We start from the raw sequence: 21,856 nt of genomic DNA, 5'->3' as shown, positions 1-21,856 counted from the left end.
CTCCTATGCCAATAGATTATATCCATGAACTCATACTGTTCGAGATTGCGAGACCTTTTTTCAATGCAATATAGCATCTGGCAAAACAACATCGTAAAATTTGTGTTTAGATTCCAAAACTTTCTTACTCGTAACCATCTAGCAACAGTCATAAAACATTTGGAAAAAACAATACAATAAACACGGGAAAACCCCACTCATAGGCATATGTACGAATTAGCTCCGCTCGGTAACTACTTCAAGCAGTATGTACTAGCGGACCCCCCCCCCCTTTCCGCTCTCAACAAGTTATGCTGTCACCAGATGCGTCAGCGGCAACGAGAGATCTTCTTGCCGTGAAGACCAAGCGACGATTACGGCCTTAATTAAGTATGATGACACAAGAGGCGCTGCCCTCGCTCTGTCTGGGAGGAGTCTCTGACTGGACGAAAAATAAGGGAAGGGGTTCAAGTGAAGTTCATGGTCAGCAAATGTATTTAAGGGGCGCATTTTTCAAGATTCACGCACTCTCGATATATTACTTATTCAAATAAGTGTCAAGTGGAAGTCCATTAACGCTGTTCAAGGCAACAATAGTTACACGTCTTATAAGAACGACGACATACCTCCGTATCTCCATTAACGCAGTTCAAGAAACCGTTGTTACATGTTCAAAAGGAGCGACGACATCCACTTATCGAATTTGTCTATTAACGCTGTTCAAGGCAGCAGTAGTTGCACGTCCTAGAAGAACGACGACATATCCCCGTATGTCCATTAACGCAGTTCAAGAAATCGTCGTTACAAATTCAAAGGAAGCGACGACAATCCGCATATCGGAGTCCGAAGACAAGTCGACGATTAGTCTTCGTAAGTAGTATCATTACTACAATAATCAACTAAAATCTAAGATTCAGAATGCGTCATCGACAATCAACCAAGAAGAGGCTCTCACCAGAAGACAGTGCGGAATAATTCCAAGCTTGTCGTCAAGGTCACATCATCTGATGCGAGACTTGCCGGCTTTAACCTCACCTTAGTTACAAGTCTGACGCTTATGAATCTACACAGCGTGCCATTCAACGCTCATAGGAGACGCAACACGTAGCAGTATCCTTCACGAGGTAAAAGCCCTTCAAATTCTTAGTTCCATCTGCATTGCACTACGCCAATATCAGAAATAAGATACGCTTGCCACGATCCGAGTATATTTTCAACTCACAACGGTTACATGTGTCGCGCTACATTACAACCATAACCTCAACTACGCACGTGCTCACACAAACAGCGCGAGTGTCGACGAACCAAACTTCGTGCCATTCTGCGCTTATATTCAAACCATTACGCTGCATAAATGAGTACGTTTGCCACCGCAAACACATTAATCCACCCCAAGACTCATTTCAATAATTAATAATAGTAATACTAGTCAACCTTCACATCAATAAATAACAGAATAAACAGCATATACATCACTGTTACGGATTAAAAAGTTGAAAGTCGAAAGTGGGAGAGGTATGAACGCGCAATTCAGTTATTTAAACAAAATATTAACAATGAACGTTCCAGACTATGCCCTGTTGATGTCAGGACCAATATCGTCATGGCAACAAACACCGGCGTTTAAGAAATAGTGCGATAATATTTAAGGGCTGCGCTTCACGCGCAGCAGCTCAGCGTGCCTCAGTCTAGTAACAATTACAAATATTATAACAAACGCACTATACATCATCAAGCTTTCTCTATAATGACCACAGTTTAACGGTATACATACGTAATAATCAATTAATTAATAATCTAAGAAAGAAATAGTGACATTATATTCTAAAATTGATTAAACTAAAATTAAATTAATAACGTATAAGTGCTAAGATAAAACAACAGTTAAAACATAAAAATCATATTGAAGCAACTCGTAGATAAGACCGACGTATCATAGGCGCGGCATCAAGAATACTACTATTGAAACTTCTCACAGATAAGACCGACGTACACGTAGGCGCGGCACCAAAGTATAATACAAACATCAACAGTTTAATGTATGCTAAGATAGCATTTACTCATTATACAACAAAAAGGAAATACATTCATCAACAATATAAAGGAAACTTTATATATTTAATCTATCATATCATTATTTATATATTTCATAATTATTAATTATTTATTATATTATATTTAATAAAAGGAACAATAAACATTACAAGTAGCCTTGAATAATTGCACTGTCTCTTCCACTTGCCAGCAACACCTCCACCCAACATCTAAAGCAGGTTTTCAGTCTTATTCCAGACAATCAGTCATATTTATATTGTATTATTATAATATCCCTTCCACGTATGACCTTTCATTGCTACCACACAATAGCCGTGGTCTCTGAGTTGTCAACGGCATGAATTTCTATCCTTCGAAATCGGTGAATACATTTTGTATACATACTATATTTTGTGAAGTGGTCTGCTTGCATTTTTTTCTTTTTTGTATTTTTTACAATCTTGAGAATTTGCATTCTTTAGTGTGCATTAACGAAGTTATTGTACCACAATTTTATTAAATTATATAAAATATATTTTACACTGCTCCGTAAATACAGAACATATGCAGTATATCTGATATACATATATTTTTTCATAGAAGTTAAAATAAACCAAAGCGAATATTATCATCATTTATATTTTTTGTATAAACTATACAGCAAGGAATGATGTCCATAATTTCGTCATGATTCGTACTGATCAAGTATGCATTGAAAGCGATTTTAAAGTTCAATAATAATGTATACCTATTTATTAACGTCATATATAAAATATTATTTTATACATTTCTTTTTTTAAATATAGCTAATGTAAATAATAACATTTATAATTGGCAATTTTTAAAAAAATAATATAAAATTCTACGCTAATTTTTTTAATATTAACAAAACTGAAACCTGTTATAAATTTAATAAAACTGTTCATATTTTCAAATATATAAACATTTCAATATGTATTCATAAAAAAACTGTTAGATACACTTTTCAAAATGTTTTTTAAATTAAAACAATTAAAATGAATTATTTCAAATTTATAAAATTGTTAATCATATTCGTATTGTAAAAATTAATTTTTATTTTCGATGGAAAATTATAAAATATTTTAATTGGTTTACGTTTTTTCTAGCATCAAATCATTTTACCTTTATATCATAATATTCTTTACCTATACAAATATTCTGCTACTAATCGACAATAAATTTATTACAAATTCATTTATTTAAAAATGTTAATTTGTTTAAATATTTTATGCATAATTTATTTTATAGATACATTTTCTTAAAACTAAAATATCAATTAATAATCATTAATTTAAAATTCATTATTTTCATTATTCTTCCTCAATGATTGTTTATTCTTTTTTTTAAATAAGTTGATAGAGTATGCTTTTCTCCATACTATTTGTATAAATACTCCATACTATAAGTATAAAATGTATTATATTATAATCCTTAAAACATTAAATTTTATTTTGTATATGCTAGTTTTATTTATAATACTTATTACAGATTGCAGCAGTTTTTAAGCAGAATAAAAAGTGGGAGAGGTATGAGCGCGCGAGCATTTGTTTTGTAAATAAATGGCTAACGGACTCGAAGAATGCTTCTAACTGAAAAACTCAAATATACTACTATAATTCCAAAAGTAATAACAAATGAACTCTACGAGACTATGCCCTGTTTACGTCACGACAAATATCGGCATAGCAACGGCCACCGATGCACTTTCGGCGCAGCTTGTTTATACGAGAATATTTAAGGAGCTGCACATGACGATCTCGACCTCTTACTAGTTCAATCAAGCAATCATCAAGATCAAATTGTTGTTCTACAAGTCAACGCCATTTACACAGAGATTGCCTTCAATTCACACAAATCGCCGTCCTACAAGTCAAACACCACTTACATAGAGGTCACCTCCAATACAACTGAGATCGACTCCACACACGTAAGCTACGCTATTACACACGTCCTTACGAACCATCAATATAACTGAGATCGACTCCACACACGTAAGCTACGCTATTACACACGTCCTTACGAACCATCAATATAACTGAGATCGACTCCACACACGTAAGCTACGCTATTACACACGTCCTTACGAACCATCAATATAACTGAGATCGACTCCACACACGTAAGCTACGCTATTACACACGTCCTTACGAACCATCAATATAACTGAGATCGACTCCACACACGTAAGCTACGCTATTACACACGTCCTTACGAACCATCAATATAACTGAGATCGACTCCACACACGTAAGCTACGCTATTACACACGTCCTTACGAACCATCAATATAACTGAGATCGACTCCACACACGTAAGCTACGCTATTACACACGTCCTTACGAACCATCAATATAACTGAGATCGACTCCACACACGTAAGCTACGCTATTACACACGTCCTTACGAACCATCAATATAACTGAGATCGACTCCACACACGTAAGCTACGCTATTACACACGTCCTTACGAACCATCAATATAACTGAGATCGACTCCACACACGTAAGCTACGCTATTACACACGTTCTTACGAATCACTAACACACGGCTCCATGAACTAAGTAAGCAGCAATACCTAGACCACGGCATCATTGCCATTCATCAGTGACGTCACACACCAACGTCATCACTCAGGTCTCTCCAGCTCATCGGTAGCGGCAATCGGTGGCGTTAATCACGCACCATACTCAAGAATACACTTATAAGATACACACCTCAATAGACCACTGATTATTTATTATATCATTATATTCAATAAAGAGAAAACCAACTCATACAAAGGCAGTATTGAATTATTGCATTGTCCATTCCACTTGCCAGCAAGCCTCCCTTCACCATCTCAGGGAAGCGTTTTAGTCTGATCTCAGACAGATTGTAACGTATCTTGTGATAGATTTCATTTTTAATCCTGGCTACCGTTCTCGTAAGAACTAATTATATTTTATTATTAATGCATTATTTCGTATAACTACACATAATCCTAATTTAAATTATATAGACCTATTCAATTATTTACATAGAACATTTTGTTTTTAGTTATTATTGAAAACTCCGATATAATTAAATAACTAAACTGATGAATTAAAATCCCATTAATATCACAATTCAAATAATTTTTTATTATGAAATAAAATTGATGATCATTGATAGTAGAATATCTACTTTTTAACCATATACTTGATATATACAATGATACACATTAATTGGCTAGTAATAATGATAAACTACTTAGGATGATTTAATAAAAATTCAAATACTATGAAAATTTTTATATTATATTATTATATTATCTACCTATATTGTTTTCAAATATTAAAATTTTTATAAACATTATTTTTATATTTTTAAATTTAATATAATATATATACACAGGGCATTAAAAATATTTTAAATAATGAAATATAATAAAATTTTTTTTCAATATATAAAATACAACCGAAAATACATGGTTATTTTATGTAAACAATACATATATGTAAAATACATTATTTTTATATCAATAACAATCAGATATCAAAAAGAGAATATTGAAAAAAATTTTAACCTGTACCAATTATTTTAAGGCTATTGAAAGGTAATGACTAGTAGAAATTGTACATGTACACATTTAAATACTAAATAATTATATGAATATGAAAAATTATTTTTTAATATTATGAATTTTAAATTCCTTGTTAAAATGAATGGGATGCATAAAATATATCAGGAATTATAATTTTTTTAAATAACTTGGCTCAAATGTAAATACTTTGCTAGTGAAAATTAGTGGTTTCATCAAATTTTTTTGATTTTTCAATATATGTTTATTTAATGTAAATTTTCAAATTTGAAAACATTAATTTATTCATAACTGTAATACCTATTTTACATCAATAATACTTATTTTAGGCTACAAGTAGTTGTTCAAAGTCAATGTTCCATTTTTATTAATTTACTTAAATTCTTTTCAGTTAAAAAAGTAAAATGAGAAATAAATATAAATCAATATTACATATCGTTATACATTAATTACACGTTTATATTTTACATTTTTTCATTTTTAATGCAACTGTGGTGTTGATTTTCTTTCTCGTTCTATTTCTCTCGTTTTTACATTAAATATACTTGATTAACGCTGTTATTTTAATTTTTTTCTTGTTCTAATCTCTATTTCTTTTAACTGTCACAAGTCTCTTTATTTGCAACTCTGTTCTTTTAATATTTTCAGTATTATTGTCACTCTCAATTTTCTGACTTTGTTTTTTATATTTTCCTATTCATTTTCTGTGTGCTCTTATTACTTTTTACTTTATGTCAACTTATTCCAAACCTTTTTCTTTTCTTCATATAACATTGTGTTTAGGAAACCTACAATTGAAATAGTTTTATGTTATCAACGTATTGTTATTTCTAAGGAAATTAAAAATACAAATTTAGTCATGAAAATTGATATATAGTATAACATACTGAGATATATATAAATAAAATATATAAGATGATTTTTATTTTAATATAGCGAGATGTTTTGCCATGTAAAGTACGTGCACTAAATTACAAGAATGGAATAAAAATATGGATGAATGAAAAAGTTACGATGAAATTACAAAAATAAGAAATGAAATGAGCACATTCAAAAGTAATACAAATCCAATGATAATCAGCTCAGTGTTTTATGAGTCGATGGAATTTGAGTAAACGCAGTGTGTATTTTTTTACACGTAAATTCGAAGGTTATTGATCTTTAACGTTTAAACTATGATAAAAGAATTATTGAATTATAAACATTAATTACATTACTAAGTTTCGTTATTAATTTACTATTACTAAGTATAAATATTTATACTAAGCTTTTAGTACACTGTAACAGCTTCAAAAAAAGAAAAAGAATGAATAAAAATTAAAATATAGATCATAAAAATATAAACATTCTTTTATATACAAAGATACTAGCTTATATTGACGAAATACTTGCGTGAATTATGTTCGAGAACATACTGAAGTCGACTATGCCGACCCACTATCAATAAAAACCTGGAAGGGAAGAGGAGCAAAAACACACAAAGCATGGATTTGTGTTATTGTATGTTTTGCCACATTTGCAGTACATCTAGAAGTAGTCAGTAACTACACAACAGACGGATTCATCGCAGCCTACCGCCGATTTTCCTAGGAGCAGACAAGGTCATCAAGAAATTATTTTTACAAGGTTCTCACGAAATCAACGGTTCCAGTTCTTTATCTTTTAATTGTGAAATTTTATTGTGAATATTATTTATTAATTTAAACTAGAAATTATCTAATGTAAATTTATTTTAATTTAAGATAGTTAATATTTAATATTTATGATTATTTAAAATATTTTAGAAATATTTTAAATTTTAATTTTGTTTGAGATTGCGAGAACGTTTTTCTTGTCACAAAATATCCTGGGTCGTTAGATACTCGAGAAGGTCAGTACATCTGGAAAACACTCGTAAATAGTTATTTCACCTACTCTCGCATATCAAACGCGCTCATGATTCTCCGCTGCGGTTAAAACAATCCTGTTGTTTTCTGCCAAGAAAGCGGCAATTGTGAAAGATTGTTAGATGCACGTAAACTATCGAGTACAAATTATTTCCAAAATTTTCATTGCAATCCAATACCCTCTACCTGCGACAACGGGCAATCATCGGTACGTGCCCACATCGAGGTCAAGAGACAATGCTTGCACTATTGTCAAGTACGCCGAAATTCGCCTCTCGCACGAGCCAAGCAACAACGCTTGACGAAGAACCCCCCACGTCGCTAAGTCCAAGAGAGGGGCGAGCCTACCAATTGTAAGCGCTGCTTCCGAAGACACTTTTTCGGTGTTATCATCGCCAAAGCCTAAATTCTTCGGAAGTGGGGTAAAGGGCGTGTATGCTCTCATGCAGCTCAAAACCACGCTCTAATTGGACACAAAGACGGGGAAGGGATCCCAAGTGAAACCAATTGTCAGTAATGTATTTAAGAGAGACAACTACGAGATTTCATTACTCTAGATGCGGTACTAATTTGATTAAGAAGTGGAGATCCGACCATAACGTAGTTCAAGATAAAGGTCGTTACAAGTTTTAAAGGACACAAGACATATTCCCTTAGCAGAGTCCGAAGACAAGTATCCAGTGGCAGTCCTCTTGAAGAAGGAACGGAAAGTTCCTCTACTAAGTCTGCTATTAGTCTTCATTAGTAGTATCATTACTACAATAATCAACTAAAATCTAAGATTCAGAGTTTACGTCATCGACAAGCAACCAAAGACGAAGAGGCTCTCACCAGAGAGACAGTACGGAATATGTCCAAACTCGTCGTCAAGGTCGCGTCAGCCGATGCGAGTCTTGCCAGCCTTACCTTCACTTTAGTTCAAAGTTTGACGCTTATGAATCTACACAGCGTGCCATTCAACGCTCATAGGAGACGCAACACGTAGCAGTATCCTTCACGAGGTAAAAGCCCTTCAAATTCTTAGTTCCATCTGCATTGCACTACGCCAATATCAGAAATAAGATACGCTTGCCACGATCCGAGTATATTTTCAACTCACAACGGTTACATGTGTCGCGCTACATTACAACCATAACCTCAACTACGCACGTGCTCACACAAACAGCGCGAGTGTCGAAGAATCAAACTTCGTGCCATTCTGCGCTCATATTCAAACCATCACGCTGCATAGATGATTGTACGTTTGCCACCACAAGAGATTATTTTAATAATTAATAATAGTAATACTACTCAAGCCCTGTAATCGGATAAATAATAGAGTAAACATCATATACACCAGCCATATTTATATTGAATTATTATAATATACTTTCCACTTGTGACCTTTCATCGCTATTACACAACATCCGTGGTCTCGGAGTTGTCAACGACATCAACTTGTATCCTTCGAACCGGTCTTCGTAAAACAAGCCGGAACGGCGAATACATTTTGTACAAATTGATAATTATTTAAAATTACAAAATGAACATTATATTCATTCTTAAAACATTTGATGGGAACTAATAGAAAAAGAATAATTAATTTGATGTTATAAAATAATAACAACGACGAAATTGGTTTTGTAGACGAAAGATTTTATTTACATTAAGCACACAGTTTCAGTATTCAGTTTCACTGACTTTTTAGATCATTGGGCGAGCAAATATTATTTGACAGAGAATATCTCAATCCTATATAGTTTTTTTGATATTGAAAACAGTTAGTATATGATTTGAAGTATATATACAAGTCTCAGCTTATCAATTAGTAAATGCTCATGAATTCAATCTAAAAGTTTACAAAGTATTTAAATAAATATAAATATTAGTGTTAACACAAAGGATTAATATATTTTGTACTTATATGGAATAACAAATATAAAATATCCTTATCATATTAAGGTTTATTAAAAGCTATTTGTGCTTCGTGATTTCTATTAAATAAAAATAATACTATTTCAATATATTTATGTATACGTTATATGAAACTAAAAATTAATATAAAAAGAACAATTAAATATTAAATTTTCATTTGCTAAATTTACATTGCAATGAAAACTAATCAAATTCATAATGTCAAAAAATATGACAGTTGAATAAAATTTAATAAAAATAATACTTTGCTGTGGTTTTATATTAAAATAACTGTAATTTATATCCTTACTATAATTATACAATTGAATTTCATCTAAGCCAGAGTTTCAATCGCAGAGCATCAACACCATTCAGATAGTATCTAAATAATCGCTTATCACGAACAAACCCAAGATTTTCATAAAGACGTAGAGCTGGATGATTAGTAATCTCAGTTTCAAGTACCACCTCATCGGCATCATTTTCAATCATTGCCTGAATTGCACGTCTCACAAGATTAGACCCAATTTTACGTTTTCTGTATTTTATATCAACAGCAAGCATTGCTATATAACCTCTTTTTGTAACTTTTCTGTGGATATCAAGCTTGCAAACTATAGCACCAATGCATTCCTTTTCATCCATTGCCTAGGCAGTAAAAATTAGTCCAATTTTTTAGTTCATAATTGTAATTAAAAAAATATTGTATACAGTGAAATAAATAACTGTATTTTAATATTTATTATAATATTATTATTATTATACAATATTTAAATAATTATTTTAATATATTTTTGTGGAATATCAAATAAATATTTTATTGTAATTAATATTTAATTCATTAGCATTATTTTCTAGGAAATCAATATTATAAATAATTTGCTTATTGAAAATGTTAAGATTTAAAATAACTAAAAATTAACTTTAATAAAATATTTTTTACAATTTATAGTTATATATAATTACTTTAAATCTCCAATTTATAAAGGTTTTTATATTGCAGAATAACTTTAATTTGTATTTAAGAAAATGATTAAAGGTTTAAATAAAAATTTATTCTTACCAAAAAACATAACTTTGGCCAATTGTGAATAAAATATCTATAAGTATATATAGAATAAGGTTCACTTAAATCTTTCTGAATTAATTTCATAATATTTGGCATTTGTAATTCACTTGTATAACTAATGTAATTAATATTGCAATTCTTATTCATATATGAAGTTCCTTCTCCCTTATCTAAAAAAAATATGAAATAAATTTATTTTTACTTTTTTAAATATTCTTTTAATAATAATAATCTAGGTATTTTTCATTAATTTTTTCTTTCATTTACCAATCTTACCTGATTGATTAATATAATTAATATTTTTAGACTTGAGTTCAATGCTAGTACTTCCGGAACTTTTTTCTAACAATTCAGAAGTGCAGTTTATTTTATGATTACCATTATTCTGTTTTTTACCATTGTTCTCGTTATTAAGTAGGATTAAACGAGACTTAATATCTTTTGCAACCATTTCTATATCAGAACTCTCTTGAAAGATTTTGACCTTATTTATGATAGGCTCGGAATTAATTGGCTGTATATTATCACTCATTGTATAGTTTTTCATAAGTTTGCTTAACTATGTTATCATTAAAGGTGAGTTTCTATATTGCCAAAATATATACTTTAATCGATATAGTAAATACTATTTCATTTCTTAGCAAATTTATTATTATGATTTTTTTGTTTGTTAAATAAAAATGTTTAAAAAATGTATATAAACATGAAAACAACTAAAAATAATTTTGATTTAAGCTGGGAAGAAGACCTCGTAGTCTTCATTACCAGAACTTATATTTTAATCTTTTTTTCATAATTAAAGAGAATTTTCTACAATAAAATTCATCTCCATATTTATTTGAAAATCCGAATATCCGATCTAAATTGTTGAACAACGAACACCATATTGGATTTTTCGAGTCCCTAATCGTCTATCTATAGTTCAGTTTCGTGCATTCCGAAGTTCAATCTCTTTCTTCCAAGCTCAGCCTAATCGAATAGCAAAATTATTCAATAAATTTTTATTTTATGTCCATAAAAACTTTATAGCAAGAAAATAATAAAATAAAAAAAAAGGTAATTAATAATAATTATTACGTTATATAAAATATTATTTTGAATATATCTGTTTGATTGAACAAGTTTCAATATAATTTAAATTTAAATAGTTTTAAGTTAACTATTTTGCTTAAATTTTATACAAAATTGCTTAAAATAATTTTGTTATATAAATTTTTAATGAAATTAATGTTAATTTTTCGAAGTAATAGACATTTATAAAAACAAGTGGTTTTGTAATTTTATTTTTGAATAACACCTAAACCTGTAGTACTGCATTTGTCATTTATTTATTCATTTCAGTAATTTTATTTAATTTTATATTAGCTGATAATGAAATATTTTATTATATTAACAGGTTAATTAAAAATTTAAAATTAAAAATTTTAAAAAATATTCTTAAATTAACAGGTGAATAAATAAGTGAAGTAAAAATTTATCTATTTAATTACTATAATATTGTTCTTACATTATCATAAGCAACATATATTTATATATTATTTATATATTAATACATTAATGATTATATTAACAAAATTTGAAAACCTAACCTTTTTTTTTTATTAATATTTTTATAATTTAAAATAATTAATAGTTTAATTTTATTTGTCACATTTCTTATTTATTTAAAAAAATACTTTTCTTAATTTTTTTATTACAATTATATATTGTAAAATTATAATGTTAATAAAATAAGTATTATATATATTTTATTTGATATTTATTTTACAAATCATTGTTTAAATGATAAATATTTTGACAGAAGTACGAAAGACATTTAATTTTTGAAAATTTAAATGACATTTATTAATTATTAAAAACTTTATATTATTATAGTTAATTATTCACTTTAGTTTTATATTAATTTTAAAATTAATATATTGAATAGCTAATTTAATAACTTAAATATTTATTATTTTGAAAAAATTTAAATAAATTTAATTTAAATAAATTATAACCAATATCAATATCTAAAATCATAACCAATTTAATCAATGTTTTGAAAATTATAAGTTTCATAAGTTTTACAAAACTTTTTTGAATAAAACATTGAAATTTTGTTTTTTTTTCTTTACATTTTATAAAATTGATATTTAAATTTTTCATTTTGTATAGATTTAAGTAGAAAGTTTATTAAACGTTGGGTCTTGTGAATATATTTCATTGACTTTAAACTTATATTAAATTTTTATAAAACCGATAGTCATGTTTAATAAACGTTATTTGTTTTGTTTTTAATATAATAATGTTAAAAGATAAGTTATTATCTATCAATAAATATATTGTAATTATTACAAAATATTACTTATCAACGAATTATATTCTTTACATAAATTAGGTATAAATAAATTTAAAAAGTAGACAATACATCATTATTTATTGTTTATAAATCTATGTTTTAGAATGTCTTTTCCAAATAAACAAGATCGATTAACATGTTGGAACCATCGAGACATATATTGGAAGTGTCTTGATGAGAAAAAATCTGATGATTTGTGTAAATATTGTAGAAAAGATTATGAAAAATTTTGTCCAAGCCAATGGGTAATAATATCTGTTTTTCAAATTATTAAAATTTAATGAACTAAATGTACTAAATGAAAATACACATTTTATATAGGTAAAACATTTTGATAGAAAACGAGATTATTTAAATTTCAAGAATCGTTTAGAAAAAGAAGGATATAGTCCACCCTTTCCAGAAAAGGAAAAGCTATAATTTTTAATATATATTTGAATGATAATATAATATAAAATGGATATTTCTTAAATTGTTTAATTACTAAAATAAAAATTTTTAAAGTCAACTGCTTTTTTTGATTTTATGATTCTCTTATGTTCATATGACAATAATAAAATTTCCAATACTAATGTTTATAAAATTTCAGTAAACTGTATGAATACAATGATTGGATATAACTTCTTATATATTATTATTTAAGAAGCTTACTCTGAAGTAAAAATAAATAATAAATTTTTTAAAATTAAACAAAAATAAAAAATATCTAAATTCTGCAAATGTAAAACATTAAGAATAATTTTTATAATTGAAAGTAATTTGTTAAAAAAACATTTAAAATATTTATTTTCAGGTATCTTAATTGACAATAATAAAATGAAGTTTACTTAAAAATTTTCAACAGTAATGAAACCAAATTCTTGATCAACATAAATTACTGTAGGATGAAATAAAAGGTGATATTAAGAAACTGAAATTATTAAAATAAATAAATTGGAATTTGACTGTATCTTAAAATAAATCTCTTATGATATATCATTGATTACAACATTTCTATTTTATCAATAATTAAAATAATACTCATAATTATATGCATTTTTATTTTTTTAAATAATAATATAATATATAATTTTTAACGCTAATTAATATATTCTTTTGTAATATTACAAGTTCAAATTATTAAATAAATTAGTTTTTTCATTATTTGAATTACTTTCAGATAATACAATACCTAAAATTAGTACATTAATTATAATATATTTTGTAGAAAGTGTTACAAAATTAAAAGTTTGAATAATGATTTGAATAATTTATAAAATAAATTATATATAAAATATATAAATTAACAATCTGCCTTTAAGTATTAAATAATTTTAATGCATAATGGTATTGAAATTATTCAAATTCATTAATATCTGAAAAAATTATGCAGATATAAATGATATAAAAGTATATCAATTAATTTTAATTTATTATTCAATGATTTATTATGCTCTAACAACGAAATTAGAAATTAAACTATTATATTAGCATCCAGTATTTATTTATTACTTAAAAGGATTTTACATACTTAAAATAATTTTATAAATAATTTGAATAGTTATATTAATTTGAAAATTAGCAATTATAACATAATTTATAAAATCAATATTATTGATTTATACAATTGAAAAATTATTTTTCATTATCCATACCTTGTCATATATTTTAGATATTAATTTTTTACTTTGATAGAAACTTCATCTATATTACTAAATATATGATTTGAGAAATATGTGATGCATGAGAAAACGTTAAGCTAATTAATTACTGAGTCAAAATTAATCGCACCTTATGAATAGTTAAATAATTATTTAAAATTGGTAAAATTTTATGCAATATGTTTTAAAAATTATTAACGCTTACATTAAAAAACTTTAGAAAATAATATGAAATATTTTATTATCTATTATTTTTTTAATCACTTTTATATTTTAAATAGTATAAAATTAAAAACGTTTTATTAAAAAATAACAAAAATTAGAAATTAAAATTTATATTTTAACATTTTAGAATAAATATTGAATTGAACATGTAATCAAAATCCATCATGATGTTTTGCTATATCTTTTAGATTATTCAAGTAAACGCATAAAATGATTACATTTCTTCTTGTTACCAAAAAATGAAAAATAAAACTAACCTTTTTTATATTAAAGATATTATAAAATCAATTGTTAGCTATACAATGGTATATGGTGTGAAATTGAATAACCATTATTCGTATTTAATAATTACAATGAAACCCTTTTGTATTTTCATGCAATCACACATACATCTTATCTCAGATAAAGCATTTTAAATTACTTTAAGATATTTAGTCACTTCTTGAAATGGGCATTTATTCAAAATAATTTAATGATTTTAAATATATTCTATAGACATTATTTCTTGTTATCAATATTTAAAATTAGGTATAACTTTTATTTAATTATAAGATTTAACAATCTGAATTATTTTTTTTTACTTTTATATGATTTTCCAGAATAATATTGATGCTTAACTATTTTAAATTTTATTTCATAATTTCCTTCTACTAAATGAAACAAAATACATGTAAAATTAAAATCTGTTTTAGAGAACAATCTTCAATTAAATATAAATTATACAATACCTTTTTACACGAAGAATAAATGAGACAATGTGTGTGAGTTAAAAAAGATATTTTTAAACCCGCCAGACAAAACCACCATTTTATAGAATAGTAATATTACGTATGGCTCAATTTATTAATAATTTTATTATTGTTATTTCAATAGTTGCGAATTTGTAAAAAAAGTAATTAGTATGAGAAAAATACAGTTTATTATTTTTTATTTATAATTGAATATGAAAAATACTAATTAATTTAATTAATTTAAAATTATTAAAACATATTTCAGAAAATAAAATTTTTAAATTTAAAAAATTGATAATTTCTTAAAAAAAATTTTCTTCGCAGCAATTTTCGATTTTTTTCGATTTTTTCGATTGCAGCAATTTTACGCGGTAAACAAAGTGGGAGAGGTAAAGACACCTGTGCTTAGGTAGAAACATTTGCGCGCGGAGTCATAAACACAATTCTACGAAATCAGGAAACTTCACTACTCAAAATAGTCGAAATTACATTACAATTCCGATTAACAAGGGCCGACGAACTCTCCAAGGCTGGATTCTAGTGACGTCACTCTAACAATCAGCATCACTGCGCATCCAGAGGGCTCACCACCCAACAACTTAAAACTCACTCTCTATGGTGGACTGGCCCTCCATGGACACTAACTCCAGACTCGTGGCCAACGCAACCAATTGACAAAGAGGACCAATGCCACCAGGAAGCCCGTCCAAGCATCTCGTTAATCGCCACAATCAAAATTTCAGACTACGACTGGGATATTATTTACGATTACCCAACTCTGACCGGAGTCATAAACACAATTCTACGAAATCAGGAAACTTCACTACTCAAAATAGTCGAAATTACATTACAATTCCGATTAACAAGGGCCGACGAACTCTCCAAGGCTGGATTCTAGTGACGTCACTCTAACAATCAGCATCACTGCGCATCCAGAGGGCTCACCACCCAACAACTTAAAACTCACTCTCTATGGTGGACTGGCCCTCCATGGACACTAACTCCAGACTCGTGGCCAACGCAACCAATTGACAAAGAGGACCAATGCCACCAGGAAGCCCGTCCAAGCATCTCGTTAATCGCCACAATCAAAATTTCAGACTACGACTGGGATATTATTTACGATTACCCAACTCTGACTGAGCTACTGAGAATAACGGCAAGATGCATTAGATTCATCGCATGCCTAAAGGGAAAACGCCCTTCAACAAACCAGCTTACACACGCTGAATTAAATAAGGCTAGAACACAGTGGATACAGCTGACTCAAAAAACATACCTTTCCAAGAATTGCGAGCGATGCAAACAACAGGTCTAACCTCATCACACGCGTTCCATCGACTCACTGCCTACATAGATGCACACGGAATCACAAGAGTCGGTGGACGACTAATGAATGCGGCAATATCAGAAAACAAAAAACCCCCAGCCATTCTCCCGAAACAATCGCAACTCACGAACCGCATAATCGAACAAGCACATCTCAGAACACTTCATGGAGGTACCCAAAATACCCTTTCATACACTCGACAACATTACTGGATCATTGGAGGAAGATCAGCGGTACAATCAGCATGACAAGAGTGATTCAGAATTCACCGGAATCGCAAGCCTGTACTAGGATATTTAAGGAGACGCGCTTGACGCTCTCGCTCTCTTACTACTCAAGCATTCATCAAGATCGGATCGCCGTCCTACAGATCGAACCCAGCTCAATGTAAGCCAAGCTAGTCTCGGCCACCCAACACTGCACAGAACGACTCCAGCCCAACGGAAGCCAAACTCACTAGGCCCACCAACGCTGCAGAGATCGACTACAGTCAACGGAAGCCAAGCTCATGGCCTACCAACGCTACTACGCGGATCTACCTCAACACACGTAAGCCACGCTATTACACACGCACTTACGTACCATCAATGCAACTGAGATCGACTCCACACACGTAAGCTACGCTATTACACAAGTTCTTACGGATCACTAATACACGGCTCCTATCAACCAAGTAAGCATCAATATTAATAAGTGGTATACGGTACGAGGAATACTCCCACCCGTCAAGCAGTGACGTGACACGGATATCCTCCCTCTACTAGACCGCTACAGCGTGCATCTCGCTAGCGGCAACGGCATCGTCACTGCCCCGCATCAGTGACGTCACAGAGGCGGCCCCCACTCAGGCCGCTACAACTCTTCTCGGCATCATCCGACGGCCCAATCACAATGGGCCCGAATCGAGACGATGCAAGCACTAACTGACAGACTTGATGCAGCCAAGGCAATCAGAAGCCTATCAGAAACATTAGCAGTAAAACAAACAATCAATGAAATACACAACACCTTCAAGGCAGAACACAAATTCATAACAAGCAGCTGGCCATTGTCAGGCGTACACACGAATACTTCACAAAGAACTCCATGATGGAAGAGTGCATTTGCTTCACCACGGCCACAGTGTTGATTATGAAACTGTGCCACGAATTGGGTGACACGACACAACCAATTGAAACCTCAGTAAAGAGGATAAGCAATAGTCTCAACACATGGAGCACAAACTCCAACATGTATTAGATACCATCTATGGAAGACACCATGGATGAATCACATAAGACATTGGCAATGGAACATAACTCGAATGAAACCATCTGGCCAGCGACAGGTGTCAATCACGAGTACTGTACAAAGGGCGCAGTGGAAGAAGAGGGTATATGCTATGCTACTGCAGTAGCGAATGTCAGAAAGCCGTGTCGAGAATTAAGCGAATCGACACAAACAAGCAAAATTACCAAGCCTGAAGAGAAGGCACATGCAGTAGATCCACGAGAAATGGCTGATCTTCCCGACATAACTATTCCAAAATCCTCAAAGGACATGGAGGCATCAACGCAACACGATATCTCAACTGCAGGAAACTCCATGACAGTGAACCTAGCCTTAATTCACGTCAACGACAAAACAGAAACAACATGGGAATGATCACTGGCGAGCACCACTACGGTGACGTCACAGAGCCCCCCCCCCACTCAGGCCGCTACAGCTATTCTCGGCAGCGGCAAAGGCGGCACCATCGCTGCTCCTTATCAGCGCGAATCTCCCACTAGCGCTGCGAGTTCATAACTACGAGTAGGAGAATCAAGCACCAAGCTACCAAGAATACACTTACAGGATTCTTGTCGCTCATATTAATTGAAGAAACTCTCATTTATTCATTGTATCATACATTCAATTCGACATCCATAGACCATTGACTATTTATTATATTTATTATATTCAATAAAGGGAAAGACACTACATTCAAAGGTAGTGTTGAATTATTGCATTGTCCCTTCCACTTGCCAGCAAGCCTCCATCCACCATCACAGGGAGGCTTTTAGTCTAATCCCAGACAGTAGTACATAAATTATATTTTGAACTTATAAAAATTCATCAGTTAAATTTAGCAATTAACGAATCACTGAATAGAAGTGAAATACATTATTAGTTTGATGAGTTTAACTTATTAATAATATTTCTATCATTAACAATTTATAGTTATATCATTAAAAGAATATATTGAATTAATACTATAAAAAATTAATGTCAATAATATTGTAAGATATATAACATTAGTTGATATTCATAATCACATCACAGTATCAAGTAATAATTTATGGTATAAAAATAGTTTAAATTGTCTTTTACTTCATATTTTAATTAATATTGTTTATAAAAAGAACTAAAGTCGTATTAAATTAATATAAAATAATTTAACGTATTAAATCATTTATATATTAGCTTAATAACAAAAACTTTGAAATGAACTTCATTGCTTATATATTATATATATATATCCATATATGTTTTTAATAATTCGTTTTAAATTTCAAATAAAATATTAACTTTTCAAAATCATTATTTACTATAATTATATTAAAAAAAATTATATTATAGATGATATTTAAAAAGTATATTAAATTATATATTTAAAACTTAAATTTGGTATGGTTTCATAAGGTAAAAATTTAATATTTAAATATACAAAAAGGTGCATAACTATTTGTAATATTTATATTTTAATATTAATGAGGGTTTTGAACTTTTTAGAAAAAAGTACTACGATGAATTAGTAGACGTTTGAAAATTCATTCTAAAATATACTATTGAATTTTTGGAATAGATCTATATTATTAATCAATGTTTTCGTAAACAAAATAATTTATAATAAGTACATAACGTTTAAAACTATTAATTTTAAATTACTTTTAAATTAATAATCAATATTAATTTTTTAGAAGATTGCCATTATTATCCTATTTTTCTAATAACCGGTATTGATATTGTGATAAATAATTATGAAAACTTTATTAAATTTAATTAGAAAAGTAAATATTTATACAAATCACCTAATTAGAAATATATTTCAAGTCAAACTTATTTAATTACAACATATTGACATTCCAAATGAAAACTTGTGTTTAAATAATGGAAAAGTAATTTACCTGAATGTGTAGACCTTTTAAAATATTACAAATGAAAAAATTATAATTATCAATTATACCTGAGAGCCAGAGATCTTTACATTTTAGCGTACTTTGAATATTTAACTATGGAATGTAAAGTATCTTTTTAATATTACTAAAAATGAGGCATATTTATACGTCAATCTATTTCAAATATTTATTCTTATAATTAAAAAAATTACTTGTTGAAAGGTATGGTAATGAATGCACACAATTTTTGTTAATTGATATTGTTAATAGTCATAAAATAAGCTATTAATGTATTTAAAGTTCCTTTTAAAAATTTTTTAAAATTAATTTAATACAATTTTGTATAAAGCAAAAAATTCTAAAGCAATTTTTATTTAAAATACAAATATTTATCTGATAGAAATCGAAATGTAATAAAGAAAATGAATATTTATTTTTAAAATTTTCAAGTATTAGGCTAAATAGTCAAAATAATATATAATATATATTTTTAAAGATATTAAGTAAATTGGATTACAATTATTGTAAATTAAATACTATAATTATAGAATTTATATAACTAGTCAAATTATTTAAATATTTAATGCTAAGCTCACTACGATAATTGTTATGTTCTCATGTTGATATACTTACAATTAGTTTACTATATTATAAAGCAGATTATATTACTTTAGCACAAATGTACCTAAAATAAAATATTAATTTCTATTATATTAATCTCAAATATAAATTTTTAATTACAATATAATTAATTCAATAAATGAACTAAATTAAACTAATGTTAAATTATAAGTAGTCTACTAATTTTTAATATAAAATATTTTTTGAATGATGCTATGAAAAAATTCAGAAAAAAGTCTAGATAAACATTTATTTAATTTGCTTTAAGCATAGGCATTAATGTATAAAAAATTTGTTTGTGTTTAAATTCTTGAATAGCATTAGTTTTATTGAATATATAAGATAAAATAACTTCAATTATGATGGTACTTTTCGATGATACTTATATCCTGGTTCACTTAAATAATTTTCATATAAAATTATAAATACTATATAATAGATAACTAATTATTTCCATTATTATGTTAAATTTACTTAATGTAGCTAAAGTAGTATAGACAATATTATAAGAATAATTGTCTCAAAGTAATAAAATGGAATACTTATAATATTTGTTTTCACAAAATCTATATACCTTTCATTTATTCAATTATATTAAATTTTATGCTACTATAGATATTTATTGTAATCTTAAAAGGGTTATTGACACCAAATTAATTTTAGTTTGAATGATAAATTAAAACTATAAAATGCATTCCTAAAAATAGTGATATTTTTATAATAATATTTTTGAGAGAGCACATAAGTTAGTCTTACTATATCATTTTATCTACTGAATATAAAATAATATATTTTAATTAAAATTATTCCAATCTATACAAATATATGTATGTAATGTTAATAATTATATTCTACTACTATTTTGAAATGTCAATGAAAATCTTATAAATTTTCAAATAAATCATATTTGCTTAATAAATGCTCATGTATTAAAAAAATTCATCGATTTATTAATAAATTAAAATAATTTATTATTAAAACCAATTATTCATAATTCAGCGAGTAAAACAGTTACAATAAAAAGATGTTTGAATGAATATATATATATATATATATTCATACATATCTTTTATTTTCTTTAGTTGAACACAACTTCTTAATTGTAAATCTCACTTTTTCTTCTTTACCTACTTTAAAGATGCAATTATAAGTATAGTATTTGTGAATAATTATATTTCACAAAGTGAATAATTAGCATTAATTAATTATTTCCTTGTATTACATATTTTACTGTTATTTTTTGACATTGATAAATTCAAATATATAAAGTACATACATATTTAAGCACATATGTACGTATATGTTTATATACTAACAGAGTATAAATTCATGTCAAATGTAAATGGTAAGGAGTTATTTCATTTTAAATATATTTTTTCCAATAAATTAAAT

General features: G+C 28.3%; 2 protein-coding genes across 2 annotated transcripts; one reads left to right on the top strand and one right to left on the bottom strand.

Annotated features, from left to right (window-relative positions):
* Positions 1-9,647: 9,647 nt before the first annotated feature.
* Positions 9,648-11,018, bottom strand: LOC105361582 (N(alpha)-acetyltransferase 30 A). The gene is made up of 3 exons (XM_011498815.1): positions 10,719-11,018; positions 10,437-10,612; positions 9,648-10,021 (listed from the first exon to the last, which is right to left on the bottom strand). The coding sequence occupies exons 1-3, from the start codon at positions 10,987-10,989 to the stop codon at positions 9,704-9,706; spliced, it is 765 nt and encodes a 254-aa protein (XP_011497117.1). The 5' UTR covers positions 10,990-11,018; the 3' UTR covers positions 9,648-9,703.
* Positions 11,019-12,883: 1,865 nt separating this feature from the next.
* On the top strand, positions 12,884-13,256 carry LOC105361581 (cytochrome c oxidase assembly factor 6 homolog). The gene is made up of 2 exons (XM_011498814.1): positions 12,884-13,025; positions 13,102-13,256. Exons 1-2 carry the CDS (start codon positions 12,885-12,887, stop codon positions 13,198-13,200), a joined length of 240 nt encoding a protein of 79 aa, XP_011497116.1. The 5' UTR covers position 12,884; the 3' UTR covers positions 13,201-13,256.
* The last annotated feature ends 8,600 nt before the right edge of the window (positions 13,257-21,856 follow it).

The sequence above is a fragment of the Ceratosolen solmsi genome, unplaced genomic scaffold (genome assembly GCF_000503995.2).
Source record: "Ceratosolen solmsi marchali unplaced genomic scaffold, CerSol_1.0 scaffold30, whole genome shotgun sequence".
NCBI classification, from domain to species: Eukaryota; Metazoa; Arthropoda; class Insecta; order Hymenoptera; family Agaonidae; genus Ceratosolen; species Ceratosolen solmsi.
The sequence above is the reverse complement of the archived record's forward strand: the minus strand, read 5'-3'. Positions and strand labels throughout refer to the sequence as shown.

What these genes read in the sequence shown, in the direction of transcription:
- LOC105361582 (XM_011498815.1), bottom strand. Translation starts at nt 10,989, where the DNA reads ATGAAAAACTATACAATGAGTGATAATATACAGCCAATTAATTCCGAG. An exon ending in TAATTATATTAATCAATCAG is followed by an intron (nt 10,613 to 10,718) that starts GTAAGATTGGTA and finishes TATTTTTTTTAG; the next exon opens with ATAAGGGAGAAGGAACTTCA. An exon ending in GGCCAAAGTTATGTTTTTTG is followed by an intron (nt 10,022 to 10,436) that starts GTAAGAATAAAT and finishes TTTACTGCCTAG; the next exon opens with GCAATGGATGAAAAGGAATG.
- LOC105361581 (XM_011498814.1), top strand. Translation starts at nt 12,885, where the DNA reads ATGTCTTTTCCAAATAAACAAGATCGATTAACATGTTGGAACCATCGA. An exon ending in AATTTTGTCCAAGCCAATGG is followed by an intron (nt 13,026 to 13,101) that starts GTAATAATATCT and finishes CATTTTATATAG; the next exon opens with GTAAAACATTTTGATAGAAA.